Source organism: Symphalangus syndactylus, chromosome 1 (genome assembly GCF_028878055.3).
Source record: "Symphalangus syndactylus isolate Jambi chromosome 1, NHGRI_mSymSyn1-v2.1_pri, whole genome shotgun sequence".
Lineage (NCBI taxonomy): Eukaryota > Metazoa > Chordata > Mammalia > Primates > Hylobatidae > Symphalangus > Symphalangus syndactylus.
The window spans coordinates 112,731,659-112,758,700 of record NC_072423.2 but is presented as its reverse complement, the minus strand read 5'-3'; the positions used below and the strand labels follow the sequence as shown (position 1 = coordinate 112,758,700).

Here is a 27,042-nt window from a genome sequence, read left to right as displayed (position 1 = left end):
ATCAGCTCTCACTGCAACCTCCGCTTCCCGGGTTCAAGAGTTTCTCCTGGCCGGGCGCGATGGCTCAAGCCTGTAATCCCAGCACTTTGGGAGGCCGAGGAGGGCGGATCACGAGGTCAGGAGATCGAGACCATCCTGGCTAACACGGTGAAACCCCATCTCTACTAAAAATACAAAAAATTAGCCGGGCGTTGTGGTGGGCGCCTGTAGTCCCAGCTACTGAGGAGGGTGAGGCAGGAGAATGGCGTGAACCCGGGAGGCAGAGCTTGTAGTGAGCCGAGATTGCGCCACTGCATTCCAGCCTGGGCGACAGAGCAAGACTCCACCTCAAAAAAAAAAAAGAGTTTCTCCTGCCTCAGCTTCTCGAGTAGCTGGGACTACAGGCGTGCGCCACCACGCACAGCTAATTTTTTATTTTTAGTAGAGACAGGGTTTCACCATGTTGGTCAGGCTGGTCTCAAACTCGTGACCTCAAGTGATCCGCCCCCTCCGCCTCCCAAAGTGCTGGGACTACAGGAGTGAGCCACCGCGCCCAGCCTCAACATTTTCTTAAATTGAACACTTATTAATCTTTCAGATGTCACCTTTTGTCAGAACTCAAAAGTTATGAATGGCCGTCACATACTGGTGCTTTCTGACTGAGCTCCTCTCTACCCTGAATACAAGAGACCCTCATAGTTAGGCAGGAATATCATTGCCCCTATGCAGCCTGAAGAAGTTAGAGAAGATGGATCTTCATCCCTCTGCAACCCTTAGGGTTAAGAGTTCTCTTATAAAAGGATGGGGGGAAATGTCAGAGGTGTTTAAACCAGAGCAGCTCCTTCTTGAATAGGAGCTAGGTAAAATAAGGCTAAGACCTACTTGGCTGCATTCCCAGACTGTTAAGGCATTCTAAGTCACAGAATACGATGGGAGGTCAGCACAGGATACGGGTCATAAAGACCTTGCTGATAAAACAGGCTGCAGCAAAGAAGAGGGCTAAATCCCACCAAAACCAAGATGGCCGCGAGAGTGACCTCTGGTCATCTTCACTGCTACACTCCCACCAGTGCCATGACAGTTTACAGATGCCATGGCAACATCAGGAAGTTACCCTATATAGTCTAAAAAGGGGAGGCATGAATAATCCACCCCTTGCTTAGCATATCACCAAGAAATAACGCTGACAATGGGCAATCAGCAGCCCTTGGGGCTGCTCTGTCTATAGAGTAGCCATTCTTTTATACCTTTACTTTCCTAATAAACTTGCTTTTGCTTTGCACTGTGTACTTGCCCTGAATTCTTTCTTGTGCAAAATCCAAGAACTCTCTCTTGGGCTCTGGATCGGGACCCTTTCCTGTAACAGGACTACAGGTGCACGCCATAACGCCCAGCTAATCTTTTGTATTTTTTGTAGAGATGGTGTCTCCCTATGTTACCCAGGCTGGTCCTGAACTCCTGGGCTCAAGTGACCCACTCTCCTTGGCCTCCCAAAGTGTTGGGATTACAAGCGTGAGCCACTGTGCCCTGCCTGCCAAAACTTTTCTCTTTATTTCAAATGTGATGGAGAAGACAAACAAATTGCTTAAAGAAGTCGCAGAGTGTGAGAGGCAAAGAGGCAAACCAATGATTCAAACCCATGTCCGCCTGACTTCCAGGGTCTAAGGTCCCAACAAGCCCTTGGGGATGGCTTCCTGCCCTGTTGAGAAAACCTGCTGTTAAGAACACCTGCTGTTTCTGCAGCATCCATTATGGACCAGCCATGTCCCAGGTTCTTTACTCACACTGACTTATTTATTAGACGTCATCATTTATCAAAACTTACCCGAGATCCATGCTTTCCAAGGCCAGTTTTACAAACAGGGAGATGGAGGCACAGAAAGGTTGCATAGCCACTTTTCCGAAGTTACAAAGCAAGCGTCAGAGCTGGGACTTGAACTCCGGCCCTTTGGCTCCGGTGTCCATGCTCTTGCGCATTTTATAGCATGGACTTCATCAGAATCAACCTCCTTAGCGCCTGTCCCATCTATCCCACCCCGGGAGAGCAGAAGTCTCACCCACTTCCTTCAGAAATTTTCCCAGTTTCTCCTCAGGGATATTGCCTCGTGGGAAAGCTGAGAAAAATATTTTTGGAGCCTGGGATGCTTGTGTCTTTCCTGGCTCAACTTCTGGGGCCCTCTCTAAGGGGTGAGCTTGAGGAAATCCCAAGTGTCCCTTCTGAGCTCACAGGGCCGAGTGCCCATCTGTCCACCCCATGCTGCGTGCCTCTGTGGTCCAGGGCACACTCAGAACCCAGAGAACCCACAGTCTGCAGGAAGACAGACAAGCAAATGGACATGGCCCCATGTAACTTGGGGTCTCCCAGCCCCAGCCTCAAACCCCTTTTTCCTGCCTCGGGTTCCCCTGCTGTTCCTTCCCCCATCCTTCTCTGCCTTGCCCTCTCAGGACCAAAATGAGGTCTCATTTTGACTCCTGCAGGAGCAGCTTATTGAGGATTTCCGCAGAATCCCCCAAGAGACATTGAGTACTTGCTTTGCAGTCACAATATTCTCACACTCTTCGCTCTTCGTGACTTCCACAGCTGTTCTACTGCGGGGAAAGTGCTGAAACAACAGCGCACAGGGCCCAGGAGCCCTGGGCCAACTGAGCTAGGCTTTCCTGAAGAGGGGGTCCTTGTTAAAGAGGCTGGGATGAGGGTGGAAGGAGGGTGTTCCAGCCAAAGGAAGTTCCAGCCTGTTGTGTGTAGGCCCCAGGGAAGGCAAGTTTCTATGCCTGCATGGGTTCCAAGGGCACTGGGCTGGAGAGGAGGCCACAGGCCAGCTCTCCAAGTTCCCGGTTGCCGGCTAGGTTTGGGTGGCTGGGGGTGCTCCTAATTCTGCAGCAGGCAGAAGGAGCACTGGCATGGGGTTGAACCCCAGCATGGCCACGCCCCACCTGGGGCCTTGCCAAGCCCTCTACTCCTTGTTCTCTGAGGGCCTCAGTTACCCCTTCTGGACAATGGAAAGTTGCAATAGTCAGTGTTGTTTGTCACATGCTTGAATGTATGGGCTTAGAGCTCGTTCTTAATTTCTTTTTTTTTTTTTTTTTTGAGACAGTCTCGCTCTGTTGCCCAGGCTGGAGTGAAGTGGCACGATCTTGGCTCACTGCAAGCTCCACCTCCCGGGTTCACACCATTCTCCTGCCTCACCCTCCCAAGTAGCTGGGACTACAGGCTCCTGCCACCACGCCCGGCTAATTTTTTGTATTTTTCAGTAGAGATGGGGTTTCACTGTCTTAGCTAGGATGGTCCCGATCTCCTGACCTCGTGATCTGCCCACCTCGGCCTCCCAAAGTGCTGGGATTACAGGCGTGAGCCACTGTGCCCAGCCCTTAATTTCTTAAAGAAGACTCTACCAAACCAATAAATAAAGTATTAAGTGCATATTGTTATGTTTCCCAGATGATTTAAATCTCCGTGATTTGAGGAATTCATGAAGCCACTTCTTGAACCCCTTCCTGCTATGACTGTTTTCTGGTGCTGGTGGCAGGGCTATGGCCATGTGACCTGTGCGGTCATACAGGGCCCCTGCACTCAGAAGGGCCCTGTACTTAGTTCAATGCTCTGTTTTTGAGGTCTTGAAATTCTTTATGATTTTTGAACAAAGGGCCCCACATTTTCATTTTGCACTGGGTGCTGCAAATTATGTACAATGACAACTCATGGACACAGGAAGGGAAACATCACACTCTGGGGACTGGTGTGGGGTGGGGGGAGGGGGGAGGGACAGCATTAGGAGATATACCTAATGCTAAATGACGAGTTAATGGGTGCAGGAAATCAACATGGCACATGGATACATATGTAACAAACCTGCACATTGTGCACATGTACCCTAAAACCTAAAGTATAATAAAAAAAAAAAATTATGTAGCCAGTCCTGGCAATAGTGGCTCCACACTCCCAACAACACAGGAAGGGGCTCCTGGAGGCCATTCTATGAGGAGCGTATTTCCCTCCATACTTGCCCAGAGTCTCCCTGGAGTCTTTGTTCCTGGTCTTAAGCAGCCAGAGGAGCAGGGGGACAGCCAGGAGGGGAAGGAAGAGAGTTGTAGGTAGCACAGGGCAGAAGGGCACCCCTAGTCCAGCCTGTCAATGCCCAGAGTTCAGCAGATTGAAAAGCTGAATCCCCAGCACCTCTTGCCGCACTAGATTATAGGAGAGACACAGGGCTGGTCAGGGTGGTGTTTGGTGGGCTCAAGACAGAAGGGGACAGGGAGCACAGTTGAGAGAAATAGGAGGACCCAGATCAGACCAAGAGAAACTGTGAACTGGAGCCAGAGGTCTGAGTCCTGCCACCAGCCATGACTTAGCCAAGACCTGCCTCTCAAGGCAACTCTCCCACCTGGCTCTGGACCTCAGTTTCTTCCCTTGCCAAATGGGGCTGATGGTTACCCCTGCCCTGTCCTTCCAGGAGTGCTGTGAGCTCAAAGGAGGTGGACACACAGGAGCCCTTTGTATCTTAGAGGACCACACACACAGGTCACATCCCTGGACTCAAGTGGCCAGACTCCATAGATGCCATGGCCACAGTGCGGCTGGGAGGAGGCACAGAACATAATTTCCATTGGCTCCATTTCCCCAGCCACACCCCTCTCAGGGGTCCCAGTTTGAACTCAGATCCAGGTGGCACCTGGCCCAAGGCTCCCTGCATGGTATTGTTACCACGACAACCCCAGAAATTAGTGTTGGGGCTTTTCCTTTGGTGACAGGATGGGTCCCAGAGGCCCTACACAATACTGTTGCTGTAGGCAATTTTGCTGGGAGATAACTCATTTCAATGGGGCTGCCTTGCCCATATAGGTGACAGGATGGGTCCCAGAGGCCCTACACAATACTGTTGCTGTAGGCAATTTTGCTGGGAGATAACTCATTTCAATGGGGCTGCCTTGCCCATATAGGTGACCACCATGGCAGGGGCTCCTTGCCCAATGGAGACAGCCCCCTGCTTCACTAGCTGTAGGGACAGCAGGTGTTTTCCACTCACAGCCAGGGTTTGACATTGATCTACACGACTGCCACTAGTCCCAGCTCTACCCATCCCCAGCAGTCTCCATCACCCATCACCCCTCCTGGGTAGCCATCTCCCTCCAACCTGCAATCTCAGCTCCTGAGGGCTCTTCTCTTGTGCTCTTGGCTTATTAGTTCTATTTCAGGAAGGAAAGAAAACCCTAGGGAGGAAAGTTGTCACTGGAGAGAAGATCAGTAGTTCTCAACCGGTGGTAAGTGGGCAGGAAGGCGGCCTTTAAAATCTCCTGAATTGTTTTTTGGAAATAAGCAAAAGCCAGGTGTCACTCGGATCTGAGTTCAAGTTGAGATCCCTGAGAGGGGTGGGGCTGGGGAAATAGAGTCAGTGGAAATTGTATTCTGATGTCTCCTCCTTTCTTCCTCTCAGGGAGTTAGTCCCTTCCGTCTTCACCTCTCAAAAGGCATACAGGTGGGCAGGGGCCTGGGGAGCCTCTGGATGGGGCAGTTTCCACCCTTCTAGGGCATTCATTAGCAGATGGACTGACCTCCACTGGGGACAAGCCGGGCTGTGGGAGGAATCACATGGACCCCCCAGGAAAGGCGTGGGGATGTGTGGGGCCTGACATGGAGTGCCCTGCCTTACTCTCTCCTCCTGGAAGTTGCACTCCTGAGGGTCTCCTGCTTGAAGCACATGATCTCCTGGAGGCTGACCCTGAGATCCCGGGGGGGGTTGCAAGCCTTTGTCCTGGCAGCGGAATGGAGAGATGCTTCCCAAAGCAGTCCCGTGTCCAAGGGCAGGCCTTGCCTGAGGAGTCCCAGCTGCCCTCTCCATATTCATGTCCGGAGTGAAGGCCTACCTACAGGAACTGGCACCCAAACCCACCAGGCTGCCCCTCAGCTGTGCTGGCCTGAGCCTGGTCCTCTTCTGGAAAGCTTGTACATCCTCCAATTCAGCCTTGGCCTCCAACCGTGCCCAGCCCAACTTATCGTTCAACCCCAGACTCTGCTGAGAGAAGCTGGAAGAAGTTCTGTCACTGAAGCCAGGACATCTTGTTGCAGATCAGGCCTGGGCTGGGATAGGCTCCAAGGCTTCCAGCCCTAGCATTAGCAGCCCAGCTCATGTGGCCACCATGTCTCTGGTCCTGCACCCCGTGTGCTGCCTGCAATGGGGCCTTTAAGAGATCTTTTGGCATGTAGAAGGGGCCACCACAGTCCAAACCACAGGCCTGGTCCTTCCCTCTCATCCCTTGTTTGATCAACAGGAACTGTTCATTGCCCTTTGGAGTGAAGCAAGCAGTGAAGGGTATGGCAAGAGGGGAGGGGGCAGGCTCCTGGAAGTCTCAGGCCCCCAGAAGCAGAACAATTCCTCAGAACAACTGGTCAGAGATAAGTGAGAGTAGGCTGGGTGCAGTGGCTCATATTTGTAATTCCAGCACTTTGGGAGGCTGAAGCGGGCAGATCATGAGGTCAGGAGTTCGAAACCAGCCTGGCCAACATGGTGAAACCCTGTCTCTACTAAAAATACAAAAAATTAGCTGGCCATGGTGGCGTGCACCTGTAGTCCCAGCTACTTGGGAGGCTGAGGCAGGAGAATCACTTGAACCCAGGAGGTGGAGGTTGCAGTGAGCCTAAATGGGTCACTTAGAAAATTGATGTTTGGGCCAGGCGCGGTGGCTCACGCCTGTAATCCCAGCACTTTGGGAGGCCGAGGCGGGCAGATCACGAGGTCAGGAGATCGAGACCATCCTGGCTAACATGGTGAAACCCCGTCTCTACTAAAAATACAAAAAATTAGCCAGGCATGATGGTGGGCCCCTGTAGTCCCAGCTACTCGGAGAGGCTGAGGCAGGAGAATGGCGTAAACCTGGGAGGCGGGGCTTGCAATGAGCTGAGATCGCGCCACTGCACTCCAGCCTGGGTGACAGAGCGAGACTCCGTCTCAAAAAAAAAAAAAAAGAGAGAAAATTAAATTGATGCTTGGCTAGTGGCTTGGGGGAATTTTTTGTCCAGTTATTTTTTTGTTTAAATGACCCTGGCACCCCTTGTGCTGGGTGATGGCCTGGCTGGGCTTGCTTCTATCTTAGGCGCCTTCTGGAGTTTAGGATTCCCGCCCTCTGCAACCTCCTCACTTACCCACCTCCTGTGGTCTCCTTGGACTCAGAACAAGCCCCAGTTTCCCGCTTGGGGCCCCCACTGAGTCTCTTGTGGACCACTGTCCCCTTCCCTCTGTCACTGTTTCCAACACTCTGCTCCCCTCCTGTCTCCTCATCCAGCCCCTGCTGGCCACCGTGCCTTTGCTCAGGCCGTTCCCCTGGCCCTGTTACTCTCCCTTCCATCTCAAGTCTGCCTTCTTCCCAGATTCCTCCCCTGACACTGTGGCCTCTGCCACCTCCCCTTATGCCTTCTCCTGCAGTAGGGGCAGCAGCAGTCTTGCCTGAACTAGATTGGTGTTGCCACCACAGCTGCACCATGACCTCAGGGCTGCATATCTGCATGAGCAGCCCTGAGAGCTCCAATTCTTTTATTCATTTATTTATTTTTTTTGAGATGGAGTTTTGCTCCTGTTGCCCAGGCTGGAGTGCAGTGGAGCGATCTCAGCTGACTGCAACTTCTGTCTCCTGGGTTCAAGCGATTCTCCTGCCTCAGCCTCCTGAGTAGATGGGATTACAGGCACCTGCCACCACGCCCAGCTAACTTTTTGTATTTTTAGTAGAGACAGAGTTTCATCATGTTGGTCAGGCTGGTCTCAAACTCCTGACCTCAGGTGATTCACACACCTCGGCCTCTCAAAGTGTAGGGATTACAGGCGTGAGCCACCATGCCCGGCCGAGAGCGCCAATTCTAAGTCCACCCGTGACCTGAGTGATGTGACCTGGCTGTTGGTTGGCATCTTACCCTGGCAGTAACAAAAAGGATGGCTGGAGAGTGGGGACCTGGGACATAAAGGGAGATGGGGAAGGCTGGTCTGGGGTACAGGCAAGGTGCCAGGAGAGGCAGCATGCAGTTCTGGCCTCCTGCAGAGGTTCTGCCACCGGGGAGCACAAGGGAAAGAAGGAAACTGACCAGGTTCTCAGCTGGGATTTTTATTGGGCTGGGCAGAGATGTTCACAGTGGATAGTTTGGAAAAGGCTGAGATGGGGGACTGCAGGAGAGGGGGTGGTCAGGAGAGCTTGGAGTAGTTGGAGCCGTCTTAGAAAGTCTTAGACACAGGCGGCCGGGCGCGGTGGCTCACGCCTATAATCCCAGCACTTTGGGAGGCCGAGGCTGGCAGATCATGAGGTCAGGAGATCGAGACCATCCTGGCTAACACGGTGAAACCCCGTCTCTACTAAAAATACAAAAAATTAGCTGGGCGTGGTGGTGGGAGCCTGTAATCCCAGCTACTTGGGAGGCTGGGGCAGGAGAATGGCGTGAACCCGAGAGGTGGAGCTTGCAGTGAGCTGAGATCGCGCCAGTGCACTCCAGCCTGGGGGACAGAGAAAGACTCTGTCTCAAAAAAAAAAAAAAAAAAAAATACAAAAAAATTAGCTGGGCATGGTGGTGGGAGCCTGTAGTCCCAGCTACTCGGGAGGCTAAGGCAGGAGAATGGTGTGAACCCGGGAGGCAGAGCTTGCAGTGAGCCGAGATCGCACCACTGCACTCTAGCCTGGGCGACAGAGCAGGACTCCGTCTCAAAAAAAAAAAAGAAAGTCTTAGGCACAGGCTTTTGGTCTGACTGCTTTGGAAACAGCCATTTGAAATGCTTCTTGAAGGTTTTTCTTTTTTTTTCTTTTTCGTTTTTTTTGAGATGGAGTTTTGCTCTTGTTGCCCAGGCTGGAGTGCAATGGCACGATCTTGGCTCACTGCAACCTCCACCTCCCGGGTTCAAGCGATTCTCCTGCCTCAACCTCTCGAGTAGCTGGGATACAGGCATGAGCCGCCATGCCCGGCTAATTTTGTATTTTTAGCAGAGACAGGGTTTCTCCATGTTGGTCAGGCTGGTCTTGAACTCCCGACCTCAGGTGATCTGCCTGCCTCTGCCTCCCAAAGTGCTGGGATTATAGGCATGAGCCACCAAGCCCAGCCGCTTTGAGATTTTTCTTTTCTGTTCTTTTCTTTTTTTTGAGATGGAGTCTTGCTCTGTCGCCCAGGCTGGAGTGCAGTGGCGCGATCTCAGCTCACTGCAAGCTCTGCCTCCTGGGTTCACGCCATTCTCCTGCCTCAGCCTCCCGAGTAGCTGGGACTACAGGCACCCACCACCACGCCCAGCTAATTTTTTGTATTTTTAGTAGAGACGGGGTTTCTCCACGTTAGCCAGGATGGTCTTGATCTCCTGACCTCATGATCTGCCCGCCTCGGTCTCCCAAAGTGCTGGGATTACAGGCGTGAGCCACCGCGCCCAGCTAGGAGATTTTTCTTAAGCCTCTGAGGGCTCGCATGATCTGGGGAAGGAGGAGTCAGACATGGTTGGCATTAGCCAAGGCTGGGTCCTGGGGGCTGGGAGGAGTAGCATATTCTTGCCCAAGGTCAAGGCCTAACGTTTCCTCTCCCTTCTCAGAGGAGGGACAAATGTGGAGGGTCCAGAGGAGTCTGGCAGCGAGGAGATGCCCCAGGTTGGCCAGGAGGCCTGGGGGACTGTCCAGCCCTGTGCTTAGCTTGCTGTGTGATCCTGGGCACATCACTCAACCTCTCAGAGCCTTGGTTTCATCTCCAAGTTGGTCCTTCTTCAAGCTCAGATGCTATTGTTCTAAGGCATTGGTTCTCAAACTTCATTGTGCATCAGAATCACCTGCAGGGCTCACTGAAACACAGATTTCTGGGCCTTAACCCCAGAGTTTCTGACTCAATAGGCCTAGGGTGAGGTCTGAGAATTTCCATTTCTAACAAGATCTCTGCTAATTTTTGTAGTTGTAGTAGAGATGGGGTTTCACCATGTTGGCCAAGCTGGTCTCAAACTCCTGACCTTAGGCGATCCACCTGCCTCGGCCTCCCAAAGTGTTGGGATCGCAGGTGTGAGCCACCGCGCCCGGCCTGGGTGTTAGTTTTTTTAGTTGTAAAAGTGGATGTGTGTACTTGTGTGTGAGTATATGTGTGAAATTTGCGATTGCAATTCTACTTGCTGTTGGTATAATCACCCAGGCACTAAATTCACAGGAGGCCATCTGCAGCTTCTAGCTCGAGAGTTCTCAATCCTGACCCCATGCCACGCCAAATTGAACTGTGAGGTTGTGGCCCGGGCTTACACATTCTTCCCAAGTGATTCCAGTGGACCAACAAGGATGGGAACCCTCCTGCTCTGTGGAGATCAAGGCTCAGGGTGGTAAAGAGGCTTGCAAACGGCACTAAGTAGAGCAATGGCTTGGCTCGCAGCCATGTAGTCAGTCTCTCAGGAGACTCCTCAGGGCTGAGATGAGTATAGAGGTCCCCAAAAGACCTGTCCAGCATGTGGCAGTCCAGCCCTCTAGCCCTTGCTCTTTGCTCTGAAGCCTCCCAGCTTGAAGTTCTGGCTTCTGGACCCACTCCTCTGCCCTCCACTCCTTCTCCAGGGATTTGCTCATCCCAGCAAAGTTTTGGGATTCACAGATGGGCAATTTCTTGGGGTCCTCAGCAGCACTGAAGTACCCCCAGCAGTTCTTCACTTGCTGTTGGGGAGAAGAACGAGTTCAGCTCATGGCCATTTACACAGGGGGCTCCAGTGTGGTGCCTGGAAAATCTCAGCCTGGCTGAAGGGGTTGCAATGATTACTTAACTTCTTGGCTTTCCTCCACACAACTTGTATCACATGAAGTAGTAAGTGGGAGGGAGGGAACTGAGCCTTAGCAGAGGGTCCTGACAGTCACCCTGTCCCAAACTCCCACCCTCATGGCAGCCCACATCTGCATTTCCAGTTTGCTTCAGAGGGCATGAGGCAGGGCTTGAATTCTTCCACTTGTCCCCATGAGAAGGACAGCAAGGTGGGTAGGTGGGAGGCATTGAGTCCAAGTCCTGGTTCTGCCGTTTTCTGGATAGGGGTCCTTGTTCGAATGATTTATCTGTGGGCCTCATTTTCGTCATCAACTGGCTCATCAGCCTTACCCAGGTTCTCCTGGGGGCTCTCACCCTCTCCCCGCACTCTGATGAAGCCAGCCTGCCTCTCCTGCAGCCCTTCTTCGGGGAAGGGAAACAAATGTTCTCATATTGGCACACAAAATAGTACAGGCACACAAAAGAGGCAGCAGCCTCTTGGGCGGTCACTTGTTCCTGCAGCTCTGTGTTGGCCTAATCCTTGACTAACTCCCTAAGTCTTTTTCACATATGCAGCCCCGAAGGCACTCAGATCCTGGAAAGTTCAACTGCTGAGGTTACACACTCTATGAACAGCATTAGAAATGGCTGGACATGTGCCCAGAACCCATTTGGAGACCTTGGCTCAGGTCTCTCCCCATTCAAGGCCTCAGAATCTGCATCCAGAAAGAGAGAGGACTGGAGTATTCAGGAGGTGGCCCCTGAAACCCTCTGTGACCTCAGGATGGAGAGGAGGTAATTTGGGCTGCACATCTCAGCTCAAAAATAGCACCTGGCATCTGGGACCTGGCCTCCATGGCTCTTAGCATCTCACCATCCTTGGCTACAGGCTCCTAACCTCGCCCACAAGGCAAGGGAAGGATCTGTTCTCCAGTCACCTTGGGGAACAGAGGTTCTAAACTGGGAGATAGTGGAGGATGGATCCCCACAAGCCATGATTCTGGGGCTCCCAGAAACTGCACCCCTTTCTCAGTGCAGCCTGAGTCATGCTCCTATAATAAAACCACCACCCGAGGAGGGCCTACTATGCACCCTTGCAGAGCTGCTTCCCTGCAGCCACGGCATCCCAGGCCTTCTCCAGTCAGCTCCCTGCTGGAGGATGGCCCACTTCTCACTGTTGTCTCCCACACAGCGAGCTTTTTCTTTGGAGGCATTGTCAAGCAGGTGCTTCTGAAACATTTGGAAAAAGACAGCATGTCACAGGGACAAAGCTGGCCCTTCCCACCCAGGGTTGTCACAGGATCTTCTCTCCTTCCAGTTCCCCCCCTCCAGCCACACTTCTTTGTCTAACTCAGCATTGTCCAATAGAACTTTCTGTGATCGAGGAAATGTTCTATATCTGAGACGTCCACTGTAACTGACTGTTGAGCAATTGAAACGGGGGTAGTGTAACAGAATAATTGTTTTTTTGTTGCTGTTATTTATTTACTTATTTTTTGAGACGGAGTCTCTCTCTGTCACCCAGGCTGAAGTGCAGTGGTGCGATCTCAGCTCACTGCAACCTCCGCCTCCTGGGTTCAAGAGATTCTCCTGCCTCAGCCTCCCAAGTAGCTGGGATTACAGGCATGCACCACCACACCCAGCTAATTTTTGTATTTTTAGTAGAGATGGGGTTTTGCCATGTTGGTCGGGCTGGTCTTGAACTCCTGACCTCTGATGATCCACCTGCCTCGGCCTCCCAAAGTGCTGGGATTACAGACGTGAGCCACTGTGCCCGGCCGATTTTTAATTTTAATTAAGTTCAATTAATTTGAATTGAAATTGAATTGCCACTTGTGCTTATGGCTACCATATTGGCTAATGCATTCAAGTAAAAGTGAGCAAGGTCTGATGAACAGGAAGCAGTGAGAGGGAAGCTGGTCAGGGCTCAGGTCAGGGAGGAGCCAAAGAAGGAGGAAGCAAAGAGTCCATCGGAGTGAATATGAGGGTCACTAAGCAGGGGGTCAACAGCAGAAGGCCTGGCACACAGTCTCTGGCCACTGGAGGCACAGGAGTGCTAGAGCTGTACAGCGTTTACGGATTGCTGACAAGGAGACAGGCTGGGAGTTGGGGAAGCGCTCAGGACACGGTAACCTGGCAAGAAGCTCCAGGCCTTGTCTTCCTCATTGGTGGCAATGTGGGGTTGAGAAAACTGGATTGTGCAATGGGCCCCTGGCTCTGGGTTGGTATTCCTGGACAAGACAGCATGTGATTACCTACAGCTGCCTTGGCCTTTCCCAGGACAAACCATGCGGTGGTTTGACCATCCCTCTCCCCTGCAAAGGATGACAGCGGGTTCCTCTGAGTGGTATATCCAATATCCAGGTCTTTCCTTTACGGCTGGGCAGAGCCTCCACCCCGGACACCATGTCCCAGGCCCTTCTTGGGAATCAGTCTAGGAAACATAGGCACATTTACTGGAAACTGCCTATCACTATCCCGTGCTGTGTAGTGTTTCATTTGACACGTGATTCCTGAACTTGGGTCTGGACCTGCTGGGAGCGGCCCTTACCCATGTGGGCCCTCTGAGGGCAGAGCCCAATGCCAGTCCTGAGAGGGGCCCAATGAGAAAAGGAATCCTGACCTTAGGGAGTCTGTGGGCTGAAGGGAATGCAGGGGCTTGCCCTTGGGAGTCCCTGTCTGAGGGACAGACAAGACTGTCACACTTGGGAAGCCCTTGGCCTGGGAAGGAGATGTAGCCCCATAATCAGGAGCCTGGACAGAGGGAGAACTTGGGGAAGCCCTGTCTGAGGGGCATCCCAGGGCTTCATGACTCTTGTCTGAGGACACCTGTGGTCTTACTCCTGGGACTAGCCTGATGGATAAACACAGCCTGAGACTAAAGGTGGGGTTGGTGAGCTGTCTCCTAGCCTGGTGTTGGTGGGGGACGCATCACAGAGGATGCCAACTGGGGCCTGAAATCCAGGGGACAACCTGGAAAGGCTGAGTCTGAGCCGAAATGTGACAGGGGCCTGGGGTAGTAGGTTATGTTATTAGCAAGAAGGGGAGCACAGTTCCCCCAACAAGATACATATGCACAGTTTCATACATGCATATGTATCTTATTGGGGAACAGTTGGCCTAAGGCCATTGCCGAGTAAGGAGACCTGACCCTGACCTCACTTGCCAAAACATCCCGGGAGTGCAGGACTTGACAGTGGACATGCACTTTCTCACTCACTGTTGCATTTGAGCAAACACTGCAGGGCATCTCATTCCCATCCTACAAATATGAGAACATTACCAGGAAAACAAGGTAACTTGCTCAAAGTCACGCAGCTAGTAATCGACGGTGCTTGAGACCCTCCACCCCAGGTCTCGTGGCAATACAATTCTGCAAGTGAAAGAAAGGCAGAGAAGAGGGAACTTGTTCTGAGTCTGGGCAGAACCTGTGATTGGCATTCCCTGTCTACCACAGGGTATAAGCATACCCTGCCCCATGCCCCAGGTTTAGGGAAGGAAACTTCTGCCTTTGAGTATATATTCAATGCATTGCTCCAATGCATTGCTCCAATGCATTGCTGTCTACAAGGCTGGGGCTACTGTCCCAATTTTTGCACGAGAAAGGTTCAGGGAGGGAGGCAATTTATCAGAAGTTAGTTCATGGCCTGAGTCACCCCAATTTTCTATTTTTGAATCAGGGTCTCGCTGTGTTGCCCTGACTGGATACACTGGCATGATCACAGCTCACGGTAGCCTCCATCTTCTGGGCTCAAGCAATCCTCCCACCTCAGCCTCCCAAGTAGCTGGGACCACAGGTGCACACTACCATGCCCAGCTAATTTTAAAATTTTTTTGTAGAGACAGGGCCTCGCTCTGTTGCCCAGGCTGGTCTCGAACTTCTGTCTTGAAGCACCATGCTTGGCCAACAATGTTACTATCTCTGGAGCACACCATGTTTACTTCTGAAGTATTAACCTATCAGGTCACATTAATAACAAAAACAATTCACATGTACTGGCCACAGACCATGTTGTATTTGACCCTCACAACAATTCTACCAACTAGACACTGTGATAATCATCCCTGTTCTACAGATGAGGAGGCAGGTCAGAGCGGACACACTGGTATACGCAGATACACAGCTGGTCGCGCCAGGGCTGAGCCAGGAACCCAGTCAGCCTGATGAGGGAACCTGGGCTCTTTGCCTGCAAAGCCCTGGGTTTTCTGTGCTGACTATAGATTCTGAGCACAGGGAGGGACAGGGACAGTGGCTCACCCACAGAGACAGAGGCTGGCGACGAATATGGTTCCTGGGATTCCCATCCCAGGACTCCCTCCCCAGTGCCCCCCAAGGGGATGAACAAACTGCCTGCTTGGTCCTCTACTTTTCAGACAAGTTGGCCATTCTGATGAAGGTTGTCTCAGGGGCAAGCAGGCCTGAGGAGGTGGGTGCTTCCACCAGGACAACCAGGGCTGCAGACACGGAGCCAGAGAGGGAACGCAGAGTGGGGGCTAAGCTGGGTCTTGTTCGCCAGTGGGGGAGGGATTGTGGAGTGGGAGAGGGTAGCTCCAGCATCTGCTCATCTGTGGAAAGTCTCCCAGAGCCTTTAGCAGCCTCAGTGCACCAGGTTCCCTGATCACATTGTGTAGGAGTTGGAGCCTCCTGGGTCTGCAGGAGAGGAAGGGGCCACTTAGAGAAGTGGGGGTGGGAGATTCAGAGAGAGAGAGAGAGAGAGAGAGAGAGAGAGAGAGACAGAGGGACAGGGGCTGCCCAGGCCTTTGTGAAGGGACATTTACCTAGCTCTCAAGTCTTGGTGTGGAAAAGCCTCACCTTTTTTTTTTTTTTTTTTTTGAGACGGAGTCTCACACTCTTGCCCAGGCTGGAGTGCAGTGGTGCCATCTCAGCTCACTGCAAGCTCCGCCTCCTGGGTTCACGCCATTCTCCTGCCTCAGCCTCCCAAGTAGCTGGGACTACAGGCGCCCACCACCACACCCAGCTAATTTTTTTGTATTTTTAGTAGAGACGGGGTTTCACTGTGTTAGCCAGGATGGTCTGGATTTCCTGACCTCGTGATCTGCCCGCCTTGGCCTCCCAAAGTGCTGGGATTACAGGCCTGAGCCACCATGCTCGGCTAGAGACGGGGTTTCACCATGTTAGCCAGGATGGTCTCAATCTCCTGACCTCGTGATCTGCCCACTTCGGCCTCCCAAAGTGCTAGGATTACGGGCGTGAGCTACTGCGCCCGGCTAAGCCTCACTTTTTTTTTTTTTTCTCATTCCTCCTTGCCTAGAATCTTCTGATCACTCTACTAATGGGCTGAGCCATTATGAAAAAGGCAAGCTGGTAAGAGCCTCCTTTCTCCCTCCCTAGGAGGAAGGGGCAGCCACGGGTTCTAAAGGTCTAAAGTCAGCCTCCCTACCTCAGGTAGCGGACACCGACCTGCATGTGCCGAGGGCAGGACTCACTCCTGGAACCTGGGAAGCCTGGACCTTGTGCGATGGCCCCAAGAGGGAAAGCAAGTGCCCCTGAGTCCAGACCTCTGCAGTTGCATCAGAGGGCCTATCTACGCAAGCTGCTTGGGCTCTGGCCGATTTCATGTGAGGGCATTTCCAGCACTGGCCGAGGTGGAACGTCCTCTTGAGGCAGTTGGAAAGGGGCTCTGAATATGCCAGATCTGACCTAGAGGAACACAGGAGCATGCAGCTCTCACGCCTTAGCCTAAGGACTAACATTGCCATCTGCTTCTCCCCGGTTTGGCTTCTTGGGGATCGTGAAGCCAGTCAGAAGGGTGGAGGAAGCAGGAGAGCCCTGAGAGGCCTGATATCCCTGGATGGCCCTTTTCCCAACAGCCATAAAGGACCTGATGTGCAAGCCCTGCTTGACCAAGAGTCCAGTGGGGCAACACTTGAACTGTGAAACCAGGTTGCACAGAAGCCCACTTCTTCCTTCTCTCAAGGTCAGGTGTGCAACCGGTGGCCTTCGTCCAGGCTTCCACCTTCCAGGAGCCCTGCTGTCCAAGCCCCCAAGTGTCCCACAGGCCAACTGAGGTCAAGAGGTACCCCAGGCCTCAGGGCCACATGGCCAGTCCACAGAGGAGCTGGAACCAGAATTTGCCTCATGGACGCTGGACCGCTCTATCACTTTGGCCCTTTATCTCTCCCGGCTGTGATCTCTCCCTCTCCCAACACCAGCCAGCCATCCCAGCTTGGTGTCTCAGCCAGAGCGCCAAACAGGGAGTAATTTGAGGTCGAATCAGGAGAGACTTCCTGGAAGATGTAGGGGCAAAGAGGAGATTGCTGTGCCTGGTTGGAGGTCAGGGAAAGCTTCATGAGGTGAAAGGGCAGGCCAAACAGAAGGATCGGGGCAGAGCTGGGAGAAAGAGCAGGAGGCTCAGATGAGCCTATGTGATGGGGGCATACGTGACAGTCTGGCACTTGGGGTGTGCAGGGCTGGGGTGAGGGCAGTGGGAACAAAAAGGCCACAGGCCCTCATGCCAGCCTAGGGGGTGTGTGGGCTCCTGAAGGTAGAGGGTTGAAATGGCCAAATTGGTGGTTTAAAGGAACCCCTGGACAATGGTGTGGAGGGTGGACTATGGTCTGGGGAGAGCCTGAAACCTAGAGAAGGTGGAGTCTGGAGGCTGGGGCAGCACTGCATGGGAGAGAAGATGGCGGCAGGAGCCAGGCAGGGGTGGAGGGGGAGGCCAGAGGGGAGTGCTTTCAGGAGGAAGGAGCCGAAGGTGCTTCAGGGCTCATGCAGCGGGCACTCAGCAGAAGAGCAGTCAAGGGGGCCCAGTGGGGACAACCGAGACATTCATAGGAGTCTTGAACTCAGAGATACAGACTGGGTGGTGTCTGCCTATTATAACTGGTGTCCTGGAACAAGGCGTCCCCAGGGAAACCCAAGGCCAGGGAAGAGAAGCAGCCCAGGAGGCGACCCCACACGCTCTCAATATTAAGAAGACAGCCCTTAGGGGAGACCAAGAAGGAGCCACCAGGGAGGCAGGAGGGACAGCAGGAGAGTGGCATCAGGGGAGACTGGGGCAGCAGGAAGGAAGGCTCATCAGTGCCTGTGCAGACAAAGACCAGGCTTGAGGGTGGCCAGTGGACCAAGGGTGGGTTGGCCAGCCTTCAGTGGCCTCCAGTATGAAGAAGAGTGAAAAGATGGCATCAACAAGTGTAGACAACCTTTCCTAAGACTTGGCTTGGGAGAAGCTAGGGTGAAAGGCCATGTCTGGAGGGGCTTGGGAACATTTTGAGACTGAAAGAAACAGCGAAGAAGGATGCAGAAGGGGGTAGATGGAGCAGAGCCTTTGTCTGGCTGACGGCTGGGTCCAGAGAGCAGGTGGTATGGCCTTGAACTGAAAGGGCAACTTGTCCCTTGCAAGAGTGAGTCTCTAGGTTGGGGGTGGCTACTGTCTTCATTTACCAGTTCTTTTTTTTTTTTTTTATACTGAGTCTCACTCTGTTACCTAGGCTGGAGTGCAGTGGCATGATCTCAGCTAACTGCAACTTCTGCTTCCCGGGTTCAATGGGTTCAAGTGATTCTCATGCCTCAGCCTGTAGCTGGGACTACAGGTGTGAGCCACCATGCGTGGCTAATTTTCATAGTTTTAGTAGAGATGGGGTTTCACCATGTTGGCCAGGCTTGTCTCGAACTCCTTATCTCAGGTGATCCGCCCACCTCAGCCTCCCAAAGTGCTGGGATTATAGGCGTGAGCCACCGTGCCCTGCCTCATTCATCAATTCTTAATCGATGCCTACAGGGTGCCAGGCAATGCCTAGAGCTGGAGATTTAGCAGTCCATCACCCTGACTGTTGAGGAGTAGAAGGATGTAGAATAGGCACCTGGCTCTCTTCCTCTCTGGAGGGACTTAACACTCTTGAGCAACCCTGGCTATGACGATCTCCTGTCGGGTCTGGGAGATTGTCAGAGATGGAGAAACCACTTCCTCATCTTGCACACAAGGAAGGCCTCACTCACTGCCCAGCAAGTCCTGTGAAGCAATAGACAGCAGCTGAAGCAAACCCCAGCCCACACCCTGGCAGGCAGCCAGGGATAGGTGGATCAGGAAGGCTCCTGGTTGGGCTTTTGCATCAGGCTCAGGCTGGGCATAAAGGAGGCTCCTGTGGGCTAGAGGGAGGCAGACATGGGGACCATGAAGACCCAAAGGGATGGCCATTCCCTGGGGGGGTGGTCACTGATGCTCCTGCTGCTGGGCCTGCTGATGCCTCTGGCCATCGTTGCCCAGGTCCTCAGCTACAAGGAAGCTGTGCTTCGTGCTATAGATGGCATCAACCAGCGGTCCTCGGATGCCAACCTCTACCGCCTCCTGGACCTGGACCCCAGGCCCACGATGGTGAGCTTTGGGGGAGGTTCTGCTCTGCTCTGGCTGGGCTTGGCCACCTGTTGCTCCTTCTGCTCCTGCTGCACCGCCTGCCAGGAGGGCATCTCCCCCTTTAAGTGTGGTCCCGTGTTTTCCAGGGAACCTTCTAGAGTTCGTGTCTCCTCCCAGCATGAGAGCTTCCTGCCTTATAATTCCTGCTGTGGCAGAGATACCCTCACCCCGACCCCATGCAGGTGTTGGGACTTCTGCGAGCTCCAGGCACTAGAGTGGGGTCATTGGCTCTGGGCAGTGACCTCCTCTGCTTTAAGTCTCTTCTGTACCACATTACCCCACACAGGGAAGAACTCTGTCCAGATTTTAGGTTCCAGTGGGCATGTCTTGTCCCCCAGGAAGCCCCCTGACTTCCCTTGCCCCCACCCCAGAGTGGGAGAGGCTCCTTGTTAGAGCTCATCTGAGGTCTGCTCCTACTCACTGTTCACCTAGGAGGGTAGGAATGGCTCAGTCCTCCTCCCCTCAGTACCCCAGTGCAAAGCCCAGCACCCAGTGCCCATCGCACATCAGGTACCGTTGAAAGCCTGCCCTCTTGGTGGGGAGGTCATGGACACAAATCAGAAAATACAAGAATGGGCCTCCTCATTTCCTCCTCTGACTAGGATGGGGACCCAGACACCCCAAAGCCTGTGAGCTTCACAGTGAAGGAGACAGTGTGCCCCAGGACGACACAGCAGTCACCGGAGGATTGTGACTTCAAGAAGGACGGGGTGAGGCTGGGGGCTGGGGGTGTTGGTGGGTGCCTCCCAAGTTGCTGAACAAGGGGCACCTGGGGAATATTTCCCACTGGGACAGGGCTGGGAGGTTATGGCAAATGGTTTCAAGTTTGACCTTGAGCTTCTTTCCAGCTGGTGAAGCGGTGTGTGGGGACAGTGACCCTCAACCAGGCCAGGGACTCCTTTGACATCAGTTGTGATAAGGTGAGTGAGCTGTTCTGGGATGCAGGGGCTGGTGGGGGCATAGAGTGTGGACCATCTAATGGGTCAATTAACTACTCCCCCAGCCTAGGGCAGAGAAAGCCCCTCCTACCCAGCGCTCTTCCCCAAACCTGAGCTCCATCTCTAGGGCTGGCTCTGGAATCCCTTAGAGCGGTAGCTCTCCAAGTGTAGCCCTTCCTGGGGACTCATTAGATATGCAAATTCTCAGGCCCTACTCAGACCCACTCAGACAGACCCTGGGTAGGGCCCAGAAATTCGTATTTTGATAAGCTTTCCAGGAGATTCCAGCTCCTGTAAAGTTTGAGAGCCACTGTCTAAGAGTACTCAGCTCTCAGCCCTGTGTTCCCATCTCAGTGTTGCTGGGCTGGGCTGTGTGACCCTGCAGAGCCCCTCACCATCTCCGGGACTCAGTTTTCTCATCTTTTTACTGGGTGTAGAGAGAGATTCAATCGCATGCTTCAAAGGTCACAGCCAGAGGTTGAACTGGGGCCCCAAAGCTCCTGTGGGGGCCTACGAAGAGGGGCATCTAGGTGGGGAGGGGTCTTGGATTGACCCTGGGTACACCCCCGACAAGGAACCTGTTTCTTCCTATACACAACCCCAGGATAACAGGAGATTTGCCCTGCTGGGCAATTTCTTCCGGAAAGCTAGAGAGAAGATTGGCAAAGAGTTTAAAAGAATTGTCCAGAGAATCAAGGATTTTTTGCAGCATCTTGTACCCAGGACAGAGGCCTAGTGTGTGCCCTACCCTGGCTCAGGCTTCTGGGCTCTGAGAAATAAACTATGAGAGCAATTTCCTCAGGCTTCAGTCTCACTTGTTTTGCCTCCTCTCTCTCACCACAACTGAGCCCTTAGCTCAGGGAGGCCACGTGTGAGTGTGAGTGTGTGTGAGTGTGACACAGAGATGGCGGGGGCAGTGTTCCATCCCGGAGGACAAAGGGTAAGGCAGCAGGGCCAAGAGGTCCAAGATGGCATCCCCATTCTCAGTGGAACCTCCAGCGGGGAATTAAGGAGCTCTACTCTGTGTGTGGTGGTGGGGAATGCTGTGGAGCTGTTCCTGCTCACGGGGAGGTGACATTTGAGGGAGGGGCCAAGCATGTTGTTAATACTCAGAGAAGCATGGTCCAGTCCCATGGGTGGCTGGCCAACTGGGTGCGGTCTGCCTGCAGGTACAATTCCCATAAAATTCCAATGCTTCCTAAAAGACTTAACTCAGGAAAGCCCATAACTCCTGGCATTTCCTCTGGCATTGGGACACATCACAGTTTCTTCAGGTGGGTAGCAGATTTAACTTGTGAGCTTGTATTTAGGGATTGTTAAAAACAAGAATATGGCCATGCGTGGTGGCTCACACCTGTAATCTCAGGATTTTGGGAAGCAAGGCGGGTGGATTGCTTGAGCTCAAGAGTTTCAGACCAGCCTGGGCAACATGGCAAGCCCTGTCTCTACTAAAAATACAAAAATGAGCTGGGCGTGGTGGTGCGTGCCTGTAGTCCCAGCTACTCGGGAGGCTGAGGTGGGAGGATTGCTTGAGCCTGGAAGGCAGAGGTTGCAGTGAGCTGAGATTGTGCCACTGCACTCCAGCCTGGGTGACAGGGTGAAACAAAGGTGAGTGGGCTCATAAAAACCAAAGACCTGCCAGGTGCAGTGGCTTATGCCTGTAATCCCAGCACTTTAGGAGGCTGAGGCTGGTTGATCACCTGAGGTTGGGAGTTCGAAACCAGCCTGACCAACATGGAGAAACCCTGTCTCTACTAAAATTACAAAAATTAGCCAGGCATGGTGGCACATGCCTGTAATCCCAGCTACTCGGGAAGGCTGAGGCAGGAGAATCGCCTGAACAGGAGGCAGAGGTTGTGGTGAGCCGAGATCGTGCCATTGCACTCCAGCCTGGGCAACAAGAGTGAAACTCCGTCTCAAAAACAATAAATAAAATAAAATAAAAACCAAAGACCAAGAATATGCTGGGTGTGGTGGTGCACACCTGTAGTCCCAGCTACTTGGGAGGCTCAGGTGGGAGGGCCACTTGAGCCCAGGAGTTCGAGGCTGCAGTGAGCTGTGATCATGCTAGTTCACTCCAGCCTGGGCAAAGGAGTGAGACCTCATCTCTAAAACAAGCAAACAAACAAAAAAAGGAGAATCCTGCTCAGTGGAGTGAGGTGCTGTGGCTAGAAGAGACATGCAGAGTGTGACACACAGGTCATGACTCTGTTGTGCTGGTGTTTCAGACATGGCTCGTGTCCTCCCCACTCACCATTCTGTAGCCACTAGAAGCACCTGCAGCTTTTTGCTATGGGGTTGCTCAACTGGAAGTACTGGGAAGTCTGTGCTCCAGGGAGCAGCCTCAACCAAGGATAGGTGGGAGTTGGTGGAAAAATATTTTTTCTTCTCACCCTTAGGGGGCACACTCGGAGGTGTGTTTCACATCTCCCAGAGGTCCCCAGGTGGGCTACCCTCAACAAAGACCTGTTCATGACCACATCCTCTTCTGACTTGTTCGTGCCCTGTCTCACTTCTCAACACTCCTGCAGGTGCTTTCTGTAGTTGCTTCCCAAATACACTACTCTCACTTAAATCCTTAATTCAAGTCTGCTTCCAGGCTAACCTAAACTAAGACACAGGCATCCCTCTCTGAGAGGAAGAGAAGGCAAAACCTCACAAGAACACTTACTTTGTTTTCTATCATCCTTGCTTCTTCTTTTCTTTTTTGAGATGGGGTCCCACTGTGTTACCCAGGCTGGTCTTGAATTCCTGAGCTCAAGCGATCTTCTTGTCTCAGTTCCCAAAGCGTGAGCCACTGTGCCCTGCCCATGCTTGCTTCTTCATTATGAGCAGGTGTGGCTGATTTCAAGCGGGTTAGAGGAGCTAGATGCTTCTCACTCTGTATCATTACAGAATGCTAGAGAGAGTTCTAGGGAGGAAACTGAGGGGCGTATGCTGTGTCAGAGTCAATTGTTAAATTTTCAGGAATTTTTTTTTTTTTTTTTTGAGGCGGAGTCTCTCTCTGTCGCCCAGGATGGAGTGCAGTGGTGTGATCCCGGCTCACTGCAAGCTCCGCCTCCTGGGTTCACGCCATTCTCCTGCCTCAGCCTCCCGAGTAGCTGGGACTACAGGCACCCGCCACCACACCCGGCTAATTTTTTGTATATTTAGTAGAGACGGGGTTTCACCGTGTTGGCCAGGATGGTCTCGATCTCCTGAACTTGTGATCTGCCTGCCTCAACCTCCCAAAGTGCTGGGATTACAGGCATGAGCCACCACGCCTGGCCTAAATTTTTAGGACTTTTTTGAGCTCGGTGTTAAATTCTTGGCAGCTTAAAATTGGCCATGGTGGGAGGGAGTATTTACACCATGGAAATCTACAAATGCTGCAAAGCAGCATCCCCAACCCCAGCTGTCACACCACTGCCCAGACTGAGGGAGGGGTCACTCGCAAGAATACCAAGAGCCTGTGCCAACTGCATCTATTTCCAGTTTCCTCCCAGGATTACCCATCCTGCTACCGTGACAATCCTCCTATTACCCCTGCCCTGCCTTGCCCTTTGATAGTCTACATGGGCGTTAGTGAGATGGCCCTCACCATGAACCAGATAGATATAATCCAGGCTGGATTTTTTTTTTTTTCAAGATGGACTCTTGCTCTGTCACCCAGGCTGGAGTGCAGTGGCGTGATCTTGGCTCACTGCAACCTCTACCTCCCGGGTTCAAGCAATTCTCCTGCCTCAGCCTCCAGAGTAGCTGGGATTACAGGTGCCCACCATGCGCCCAGCTAATTTTTGTATTTTTAGTAGAGATGGGGTTTCACCATGTTGGGCAGGCTGGTCTTGAACTCCTGACCTCATGATCTGCCTGCCTCAGCCTCCCAAAGTGCTAGGATTACAGGTGTGAGCCAGTGCGCCTGGCCTTGTATTTTAATATATATTCATTGCTATTATAGTCATTTTAATCTTCTGATTTCATTTTATTTATTTATTTTTTTGAGATGGGGTCTCACTCTGTTACCCAGGCTGGAGTGCAGTGGCAGGATCTTGGCTCACTGCAACCTCCACCTCCCAGGCTCATGCAATCCTCCCGCTTCAGCCTCCCGAGTAGCCTGAACTACAGGTGTGCACTACCACGCCCGGCTTATTTTTTGTATTTTTAGTAGAGACGAGGTTTGTCTCAAACTCCTGGTTTGAGACCAGGTTGGTCTCAAACTCCTGAGTTCAAGTGATCTACCCACCTCGGCCTCCCAAAGTGCTGGGATTACAGGCATGAGCTACCACTCCAGGCCCAGTATCTTGATTTTTAGCATGCAGACTAGTTTTGCCTGATTTTGAACTTTATTTTTTATTTTTATTTTTTATTTTTTTTTGAGACAGAGTTTCACTCTTGTTGCCCATGCTGGAGTGCAATGGGGCGATCTCGGCTCACTGCAACCTCCGCCTCTTGGGTTCAAGTGATTCTCCTGCCTCAGCCTCCCGAGTAGCTAGGATTACAGGCATGCTCCACCACGCTGGCTAATTTTTTTTTTTTTTTTTTTTTTTGAGACAGAGTCTTGCTCTGTTGCCCAGGCTGGAGTGCAATGGTGTGGTGTGGGCTTACTGCAACCTCAGCCTCCCAGGTTCAAGCAATTCTCCTGCCTCAGTCTCCAAAGTAGCTGGGACTACAGGCGCGTGCCATCACACCTGGCTAATTTTTTGCATTTTTAGTAGAGACAGGGTTTCATCGTATTAGCCAGGATGGTCTTGATCTCCTGACCTCATGATCCACTCACCTTGACCTCTCAAAGTGCTGGGATTACAGGTGTGAGCCGCTGTTCACGACTTAATTTTGTATTTTTAGTAGAGACAGGGTTTCTCCATGTTGGTCAGGCTGGTCTCGAACTCATGACTTCAGGTGAACCACCCACCTTGGCCTCCCAAAGCGCTGTGATTACAGGTGTGAGCCACAACACCCAGCCTTGATTTTGAACTTTAAATAAGTGGAATGATATCATACATATTCTTTTTGCCTGGCTTCTCTCTCTTCATATTATGTTGGTGAGATCACCTCTGTTGATGATGTGAGGTAGGGATCAAGTTTCTTTTTTTCTTTTTTCATATGGATATCTAATTGACCCAGCACCTTTCATTGAAATAATTATTTCCCAACCCTGACATATATATATATATATTTTTGAGACGGAGTCTCGCACTCTCGCCTAGGCTGGAGTGCAGTGGCGCCATCTCAGCTCACTGCAAGCTCTGCCTCCCGGGTTCACGCCATTCTCCTACCTCAGCCTCCTGAGTAGCTGGGGCTACAGGTGCCTGCCACCACGCCCAGCTGATTTTTTGTATTTTTAGTAGAGATGAGGTTTCACCATGTTAGCCAGGATGGAAATCTCCTGACCTCGTGATCTACCCGCCTCTGCCTCCCAAAGTGCTGGGATTACAGGCGTGAGCCACCATGCCCAGCCTGACATATTTTTAAAATACTGTTTTATTTTCTGATTATAAAATCAAGACACATGCCAAGCATGGTGATATGTGTTTGTAGTCCCAGCTACTTGGGAGGCTGAGGCAGGAAGATCACTTGAGCTCAGGAGTTTTAGAATAGCCTGGATAACATAGCGAGATCCCCATCTCTAAAAAAAATTTTTTAAAAATTAAGACACATTGGCCGGGCGTGGTGGCTCACACTTGTAATCCCAGCACTTTGGGAGGTCGAGGCGGGCGGATCACGAGGTCAGGAGATTGAGACCACGGTGAAACCCTGTCTCTACTAAAAATACAAAAAATTAGCCGGGTGTGGTGGCAGGCGCCTGTAGTCCCAGCTACTCAGAGAGGCTGAGGCAGGAGAATGGCATGAACCCGGGAGGTGGAGCTTGCAGTGAGCCAAGACTGTGCCACTGCACTCCAGCCTGGGTGACAGAGTGAGACTCCGTCTCAAAAAAAAAAAAAAAATTAAGACGCATTAAAAAGCCTTGACAATCCTGAGCATTGATAAAGTTGTGGAGGGTGGAGCCATCCTGGGGAGCCACTGGGAAGTACCAATAATATGAATATAGGTACACCTGCGAACCAGCCATTCTGCCCCTTGGTCTACAGCATAGAGCAGCTGTTCTCCAGGTATTGTCTGGGGAACCCCTGGGGGCAACGTGAGACTTTCAGTGGGTCTGTGAGGTAAGATATATATTTTTTCTCTCTAAATAGCTCATAAGTGGAGTTTTGGAGACTATGTGGTATCTGATATCTTTGGGGAACAGCTTCAACACAACATCCTGGTGACCTTGCACATATCCACGTAGGCCATGCAGGCAAGTTTTGAACCACGGTTTTTTTGTTTTTTTTTTTTTCTTTTTGAGATGGAATCTTGCTCTGTTACCCAGGCTGGAGTGCTGTGGCGTGGTCTCAGCTCACTGCAACCTCCGCCTCCCAGGTTCAAGTGATTCTCCTGCCTCAGCCTCCCAAGTAGCTGGGATTACAAGCGCCTGCCACCACGCCCAGCTGATTTTTTTGTATTTTTAGTAGAGATGGAGTTTCACTATGTAAGCCAGGCTGCTCTTGAACCCTTACCTCAGGTGATCCACCCACCTCAGCCTCTCAAAGTGCTGGGATTATAGGCGTAAGCCACCACGTCCAGCTTGAACAACAGTTAATCTGAATCTTGGCAGAATTCCCTGTGGTCCTTCCTGGGACAAGAGAGCCTAGAAGCTTGTGAGGAGCTGCTCCCCTAGGCCACTTCCCACTTGCCTCCCTATATCTCCTGGGAGGGTTCTGGTGAGATATGTGGTTTCTGCCTTGGCCCTTTAGGGTTTAGTTGTATACTCTGAAACTACTTAACCGGCTGGGCATGGTGGCTCACGCCTACAATCCCAGCACTTTAGGAGGCAGAGGTGGGTGGATCACCTGAGGTCAGGAGTTCTAAACCAGCCTTGCCAACATGGCGAAACCCCACTACTAAAAATAACCTGTAATCCCAGTTATTCGGGAGGCAGAAGCAGGAGAATTGCTTGAACCTGGGAGGCAGAGGTTGCAGTGAGTTGAGATTGTGCCACTGCCCTCCAGCCTGGGAGACA

At 52.1% G+C, this 27,042-nt stretch overlaps 1 protein-coding gene across 2 annotated transcripts; it reads left to right on the top strand.

The window, feature by feature from the left end:
- Positions 1-18,721: 18,721 nt before the first annotated feature.
- Positions 18,722-26,259, top strand: CAMP (cathelicidin antimicrobial peptide). 2 transcript variants are annotated; one of them, XM_055278715.2, is made up of 4 exons: positions 18,722-19,026; positions 19,668-19,775; positions 19,914-19,985; positions 20,608-20,800. In XM_055278715.2, the coding sequence occupies exons 1-4, from the start codon at positions 18,817-18,819 to the stop codon at positions 20,737-20,739; spliced, it is 522 nt and encodes a 173-aa protein (XP_055134690.2). In that variant the 5' UTR covers positions 18,722-18,816; the 3' UTR covers positions 20,740-20,800. The 2 variants fall into 2 exon arrangements, with proteins under 2 accessions (XP_055134690.2, XP_055134700.1); XM_055278725.2 differs by lacking the exon at positions 20,608-20,800 and adding an exon at positions 26,177-26,259 and having other exon boundaries at positions 18,728-19,026.
- The last annotated feature ends 783 nt before the right edge of the window (positions 26,260-27,042 follow it).

Coding starts and splice junctions, on each gene's coding strand:
- CAMP (XM_055278715.2), top strand. CDS start 18,817: ATGGGGACCATGAAGACCCAAAGGGATGGCCATTCCCTGGGGGGGTGG. Junction 19,027..19,667: donor TGGACCCCAGGCCCACGATG/GTGAGCTTTGGG, acceptor TCCTCTGACTAG/GATGGGGACCCAGACACCCC. Junction 19,986..20,607: donor TTGACATCAGTTGTGATAAG/GTGAGTGAGCTG, acceptor ACACAACCCCAG/GATAACAGGAGATTTGCCCT.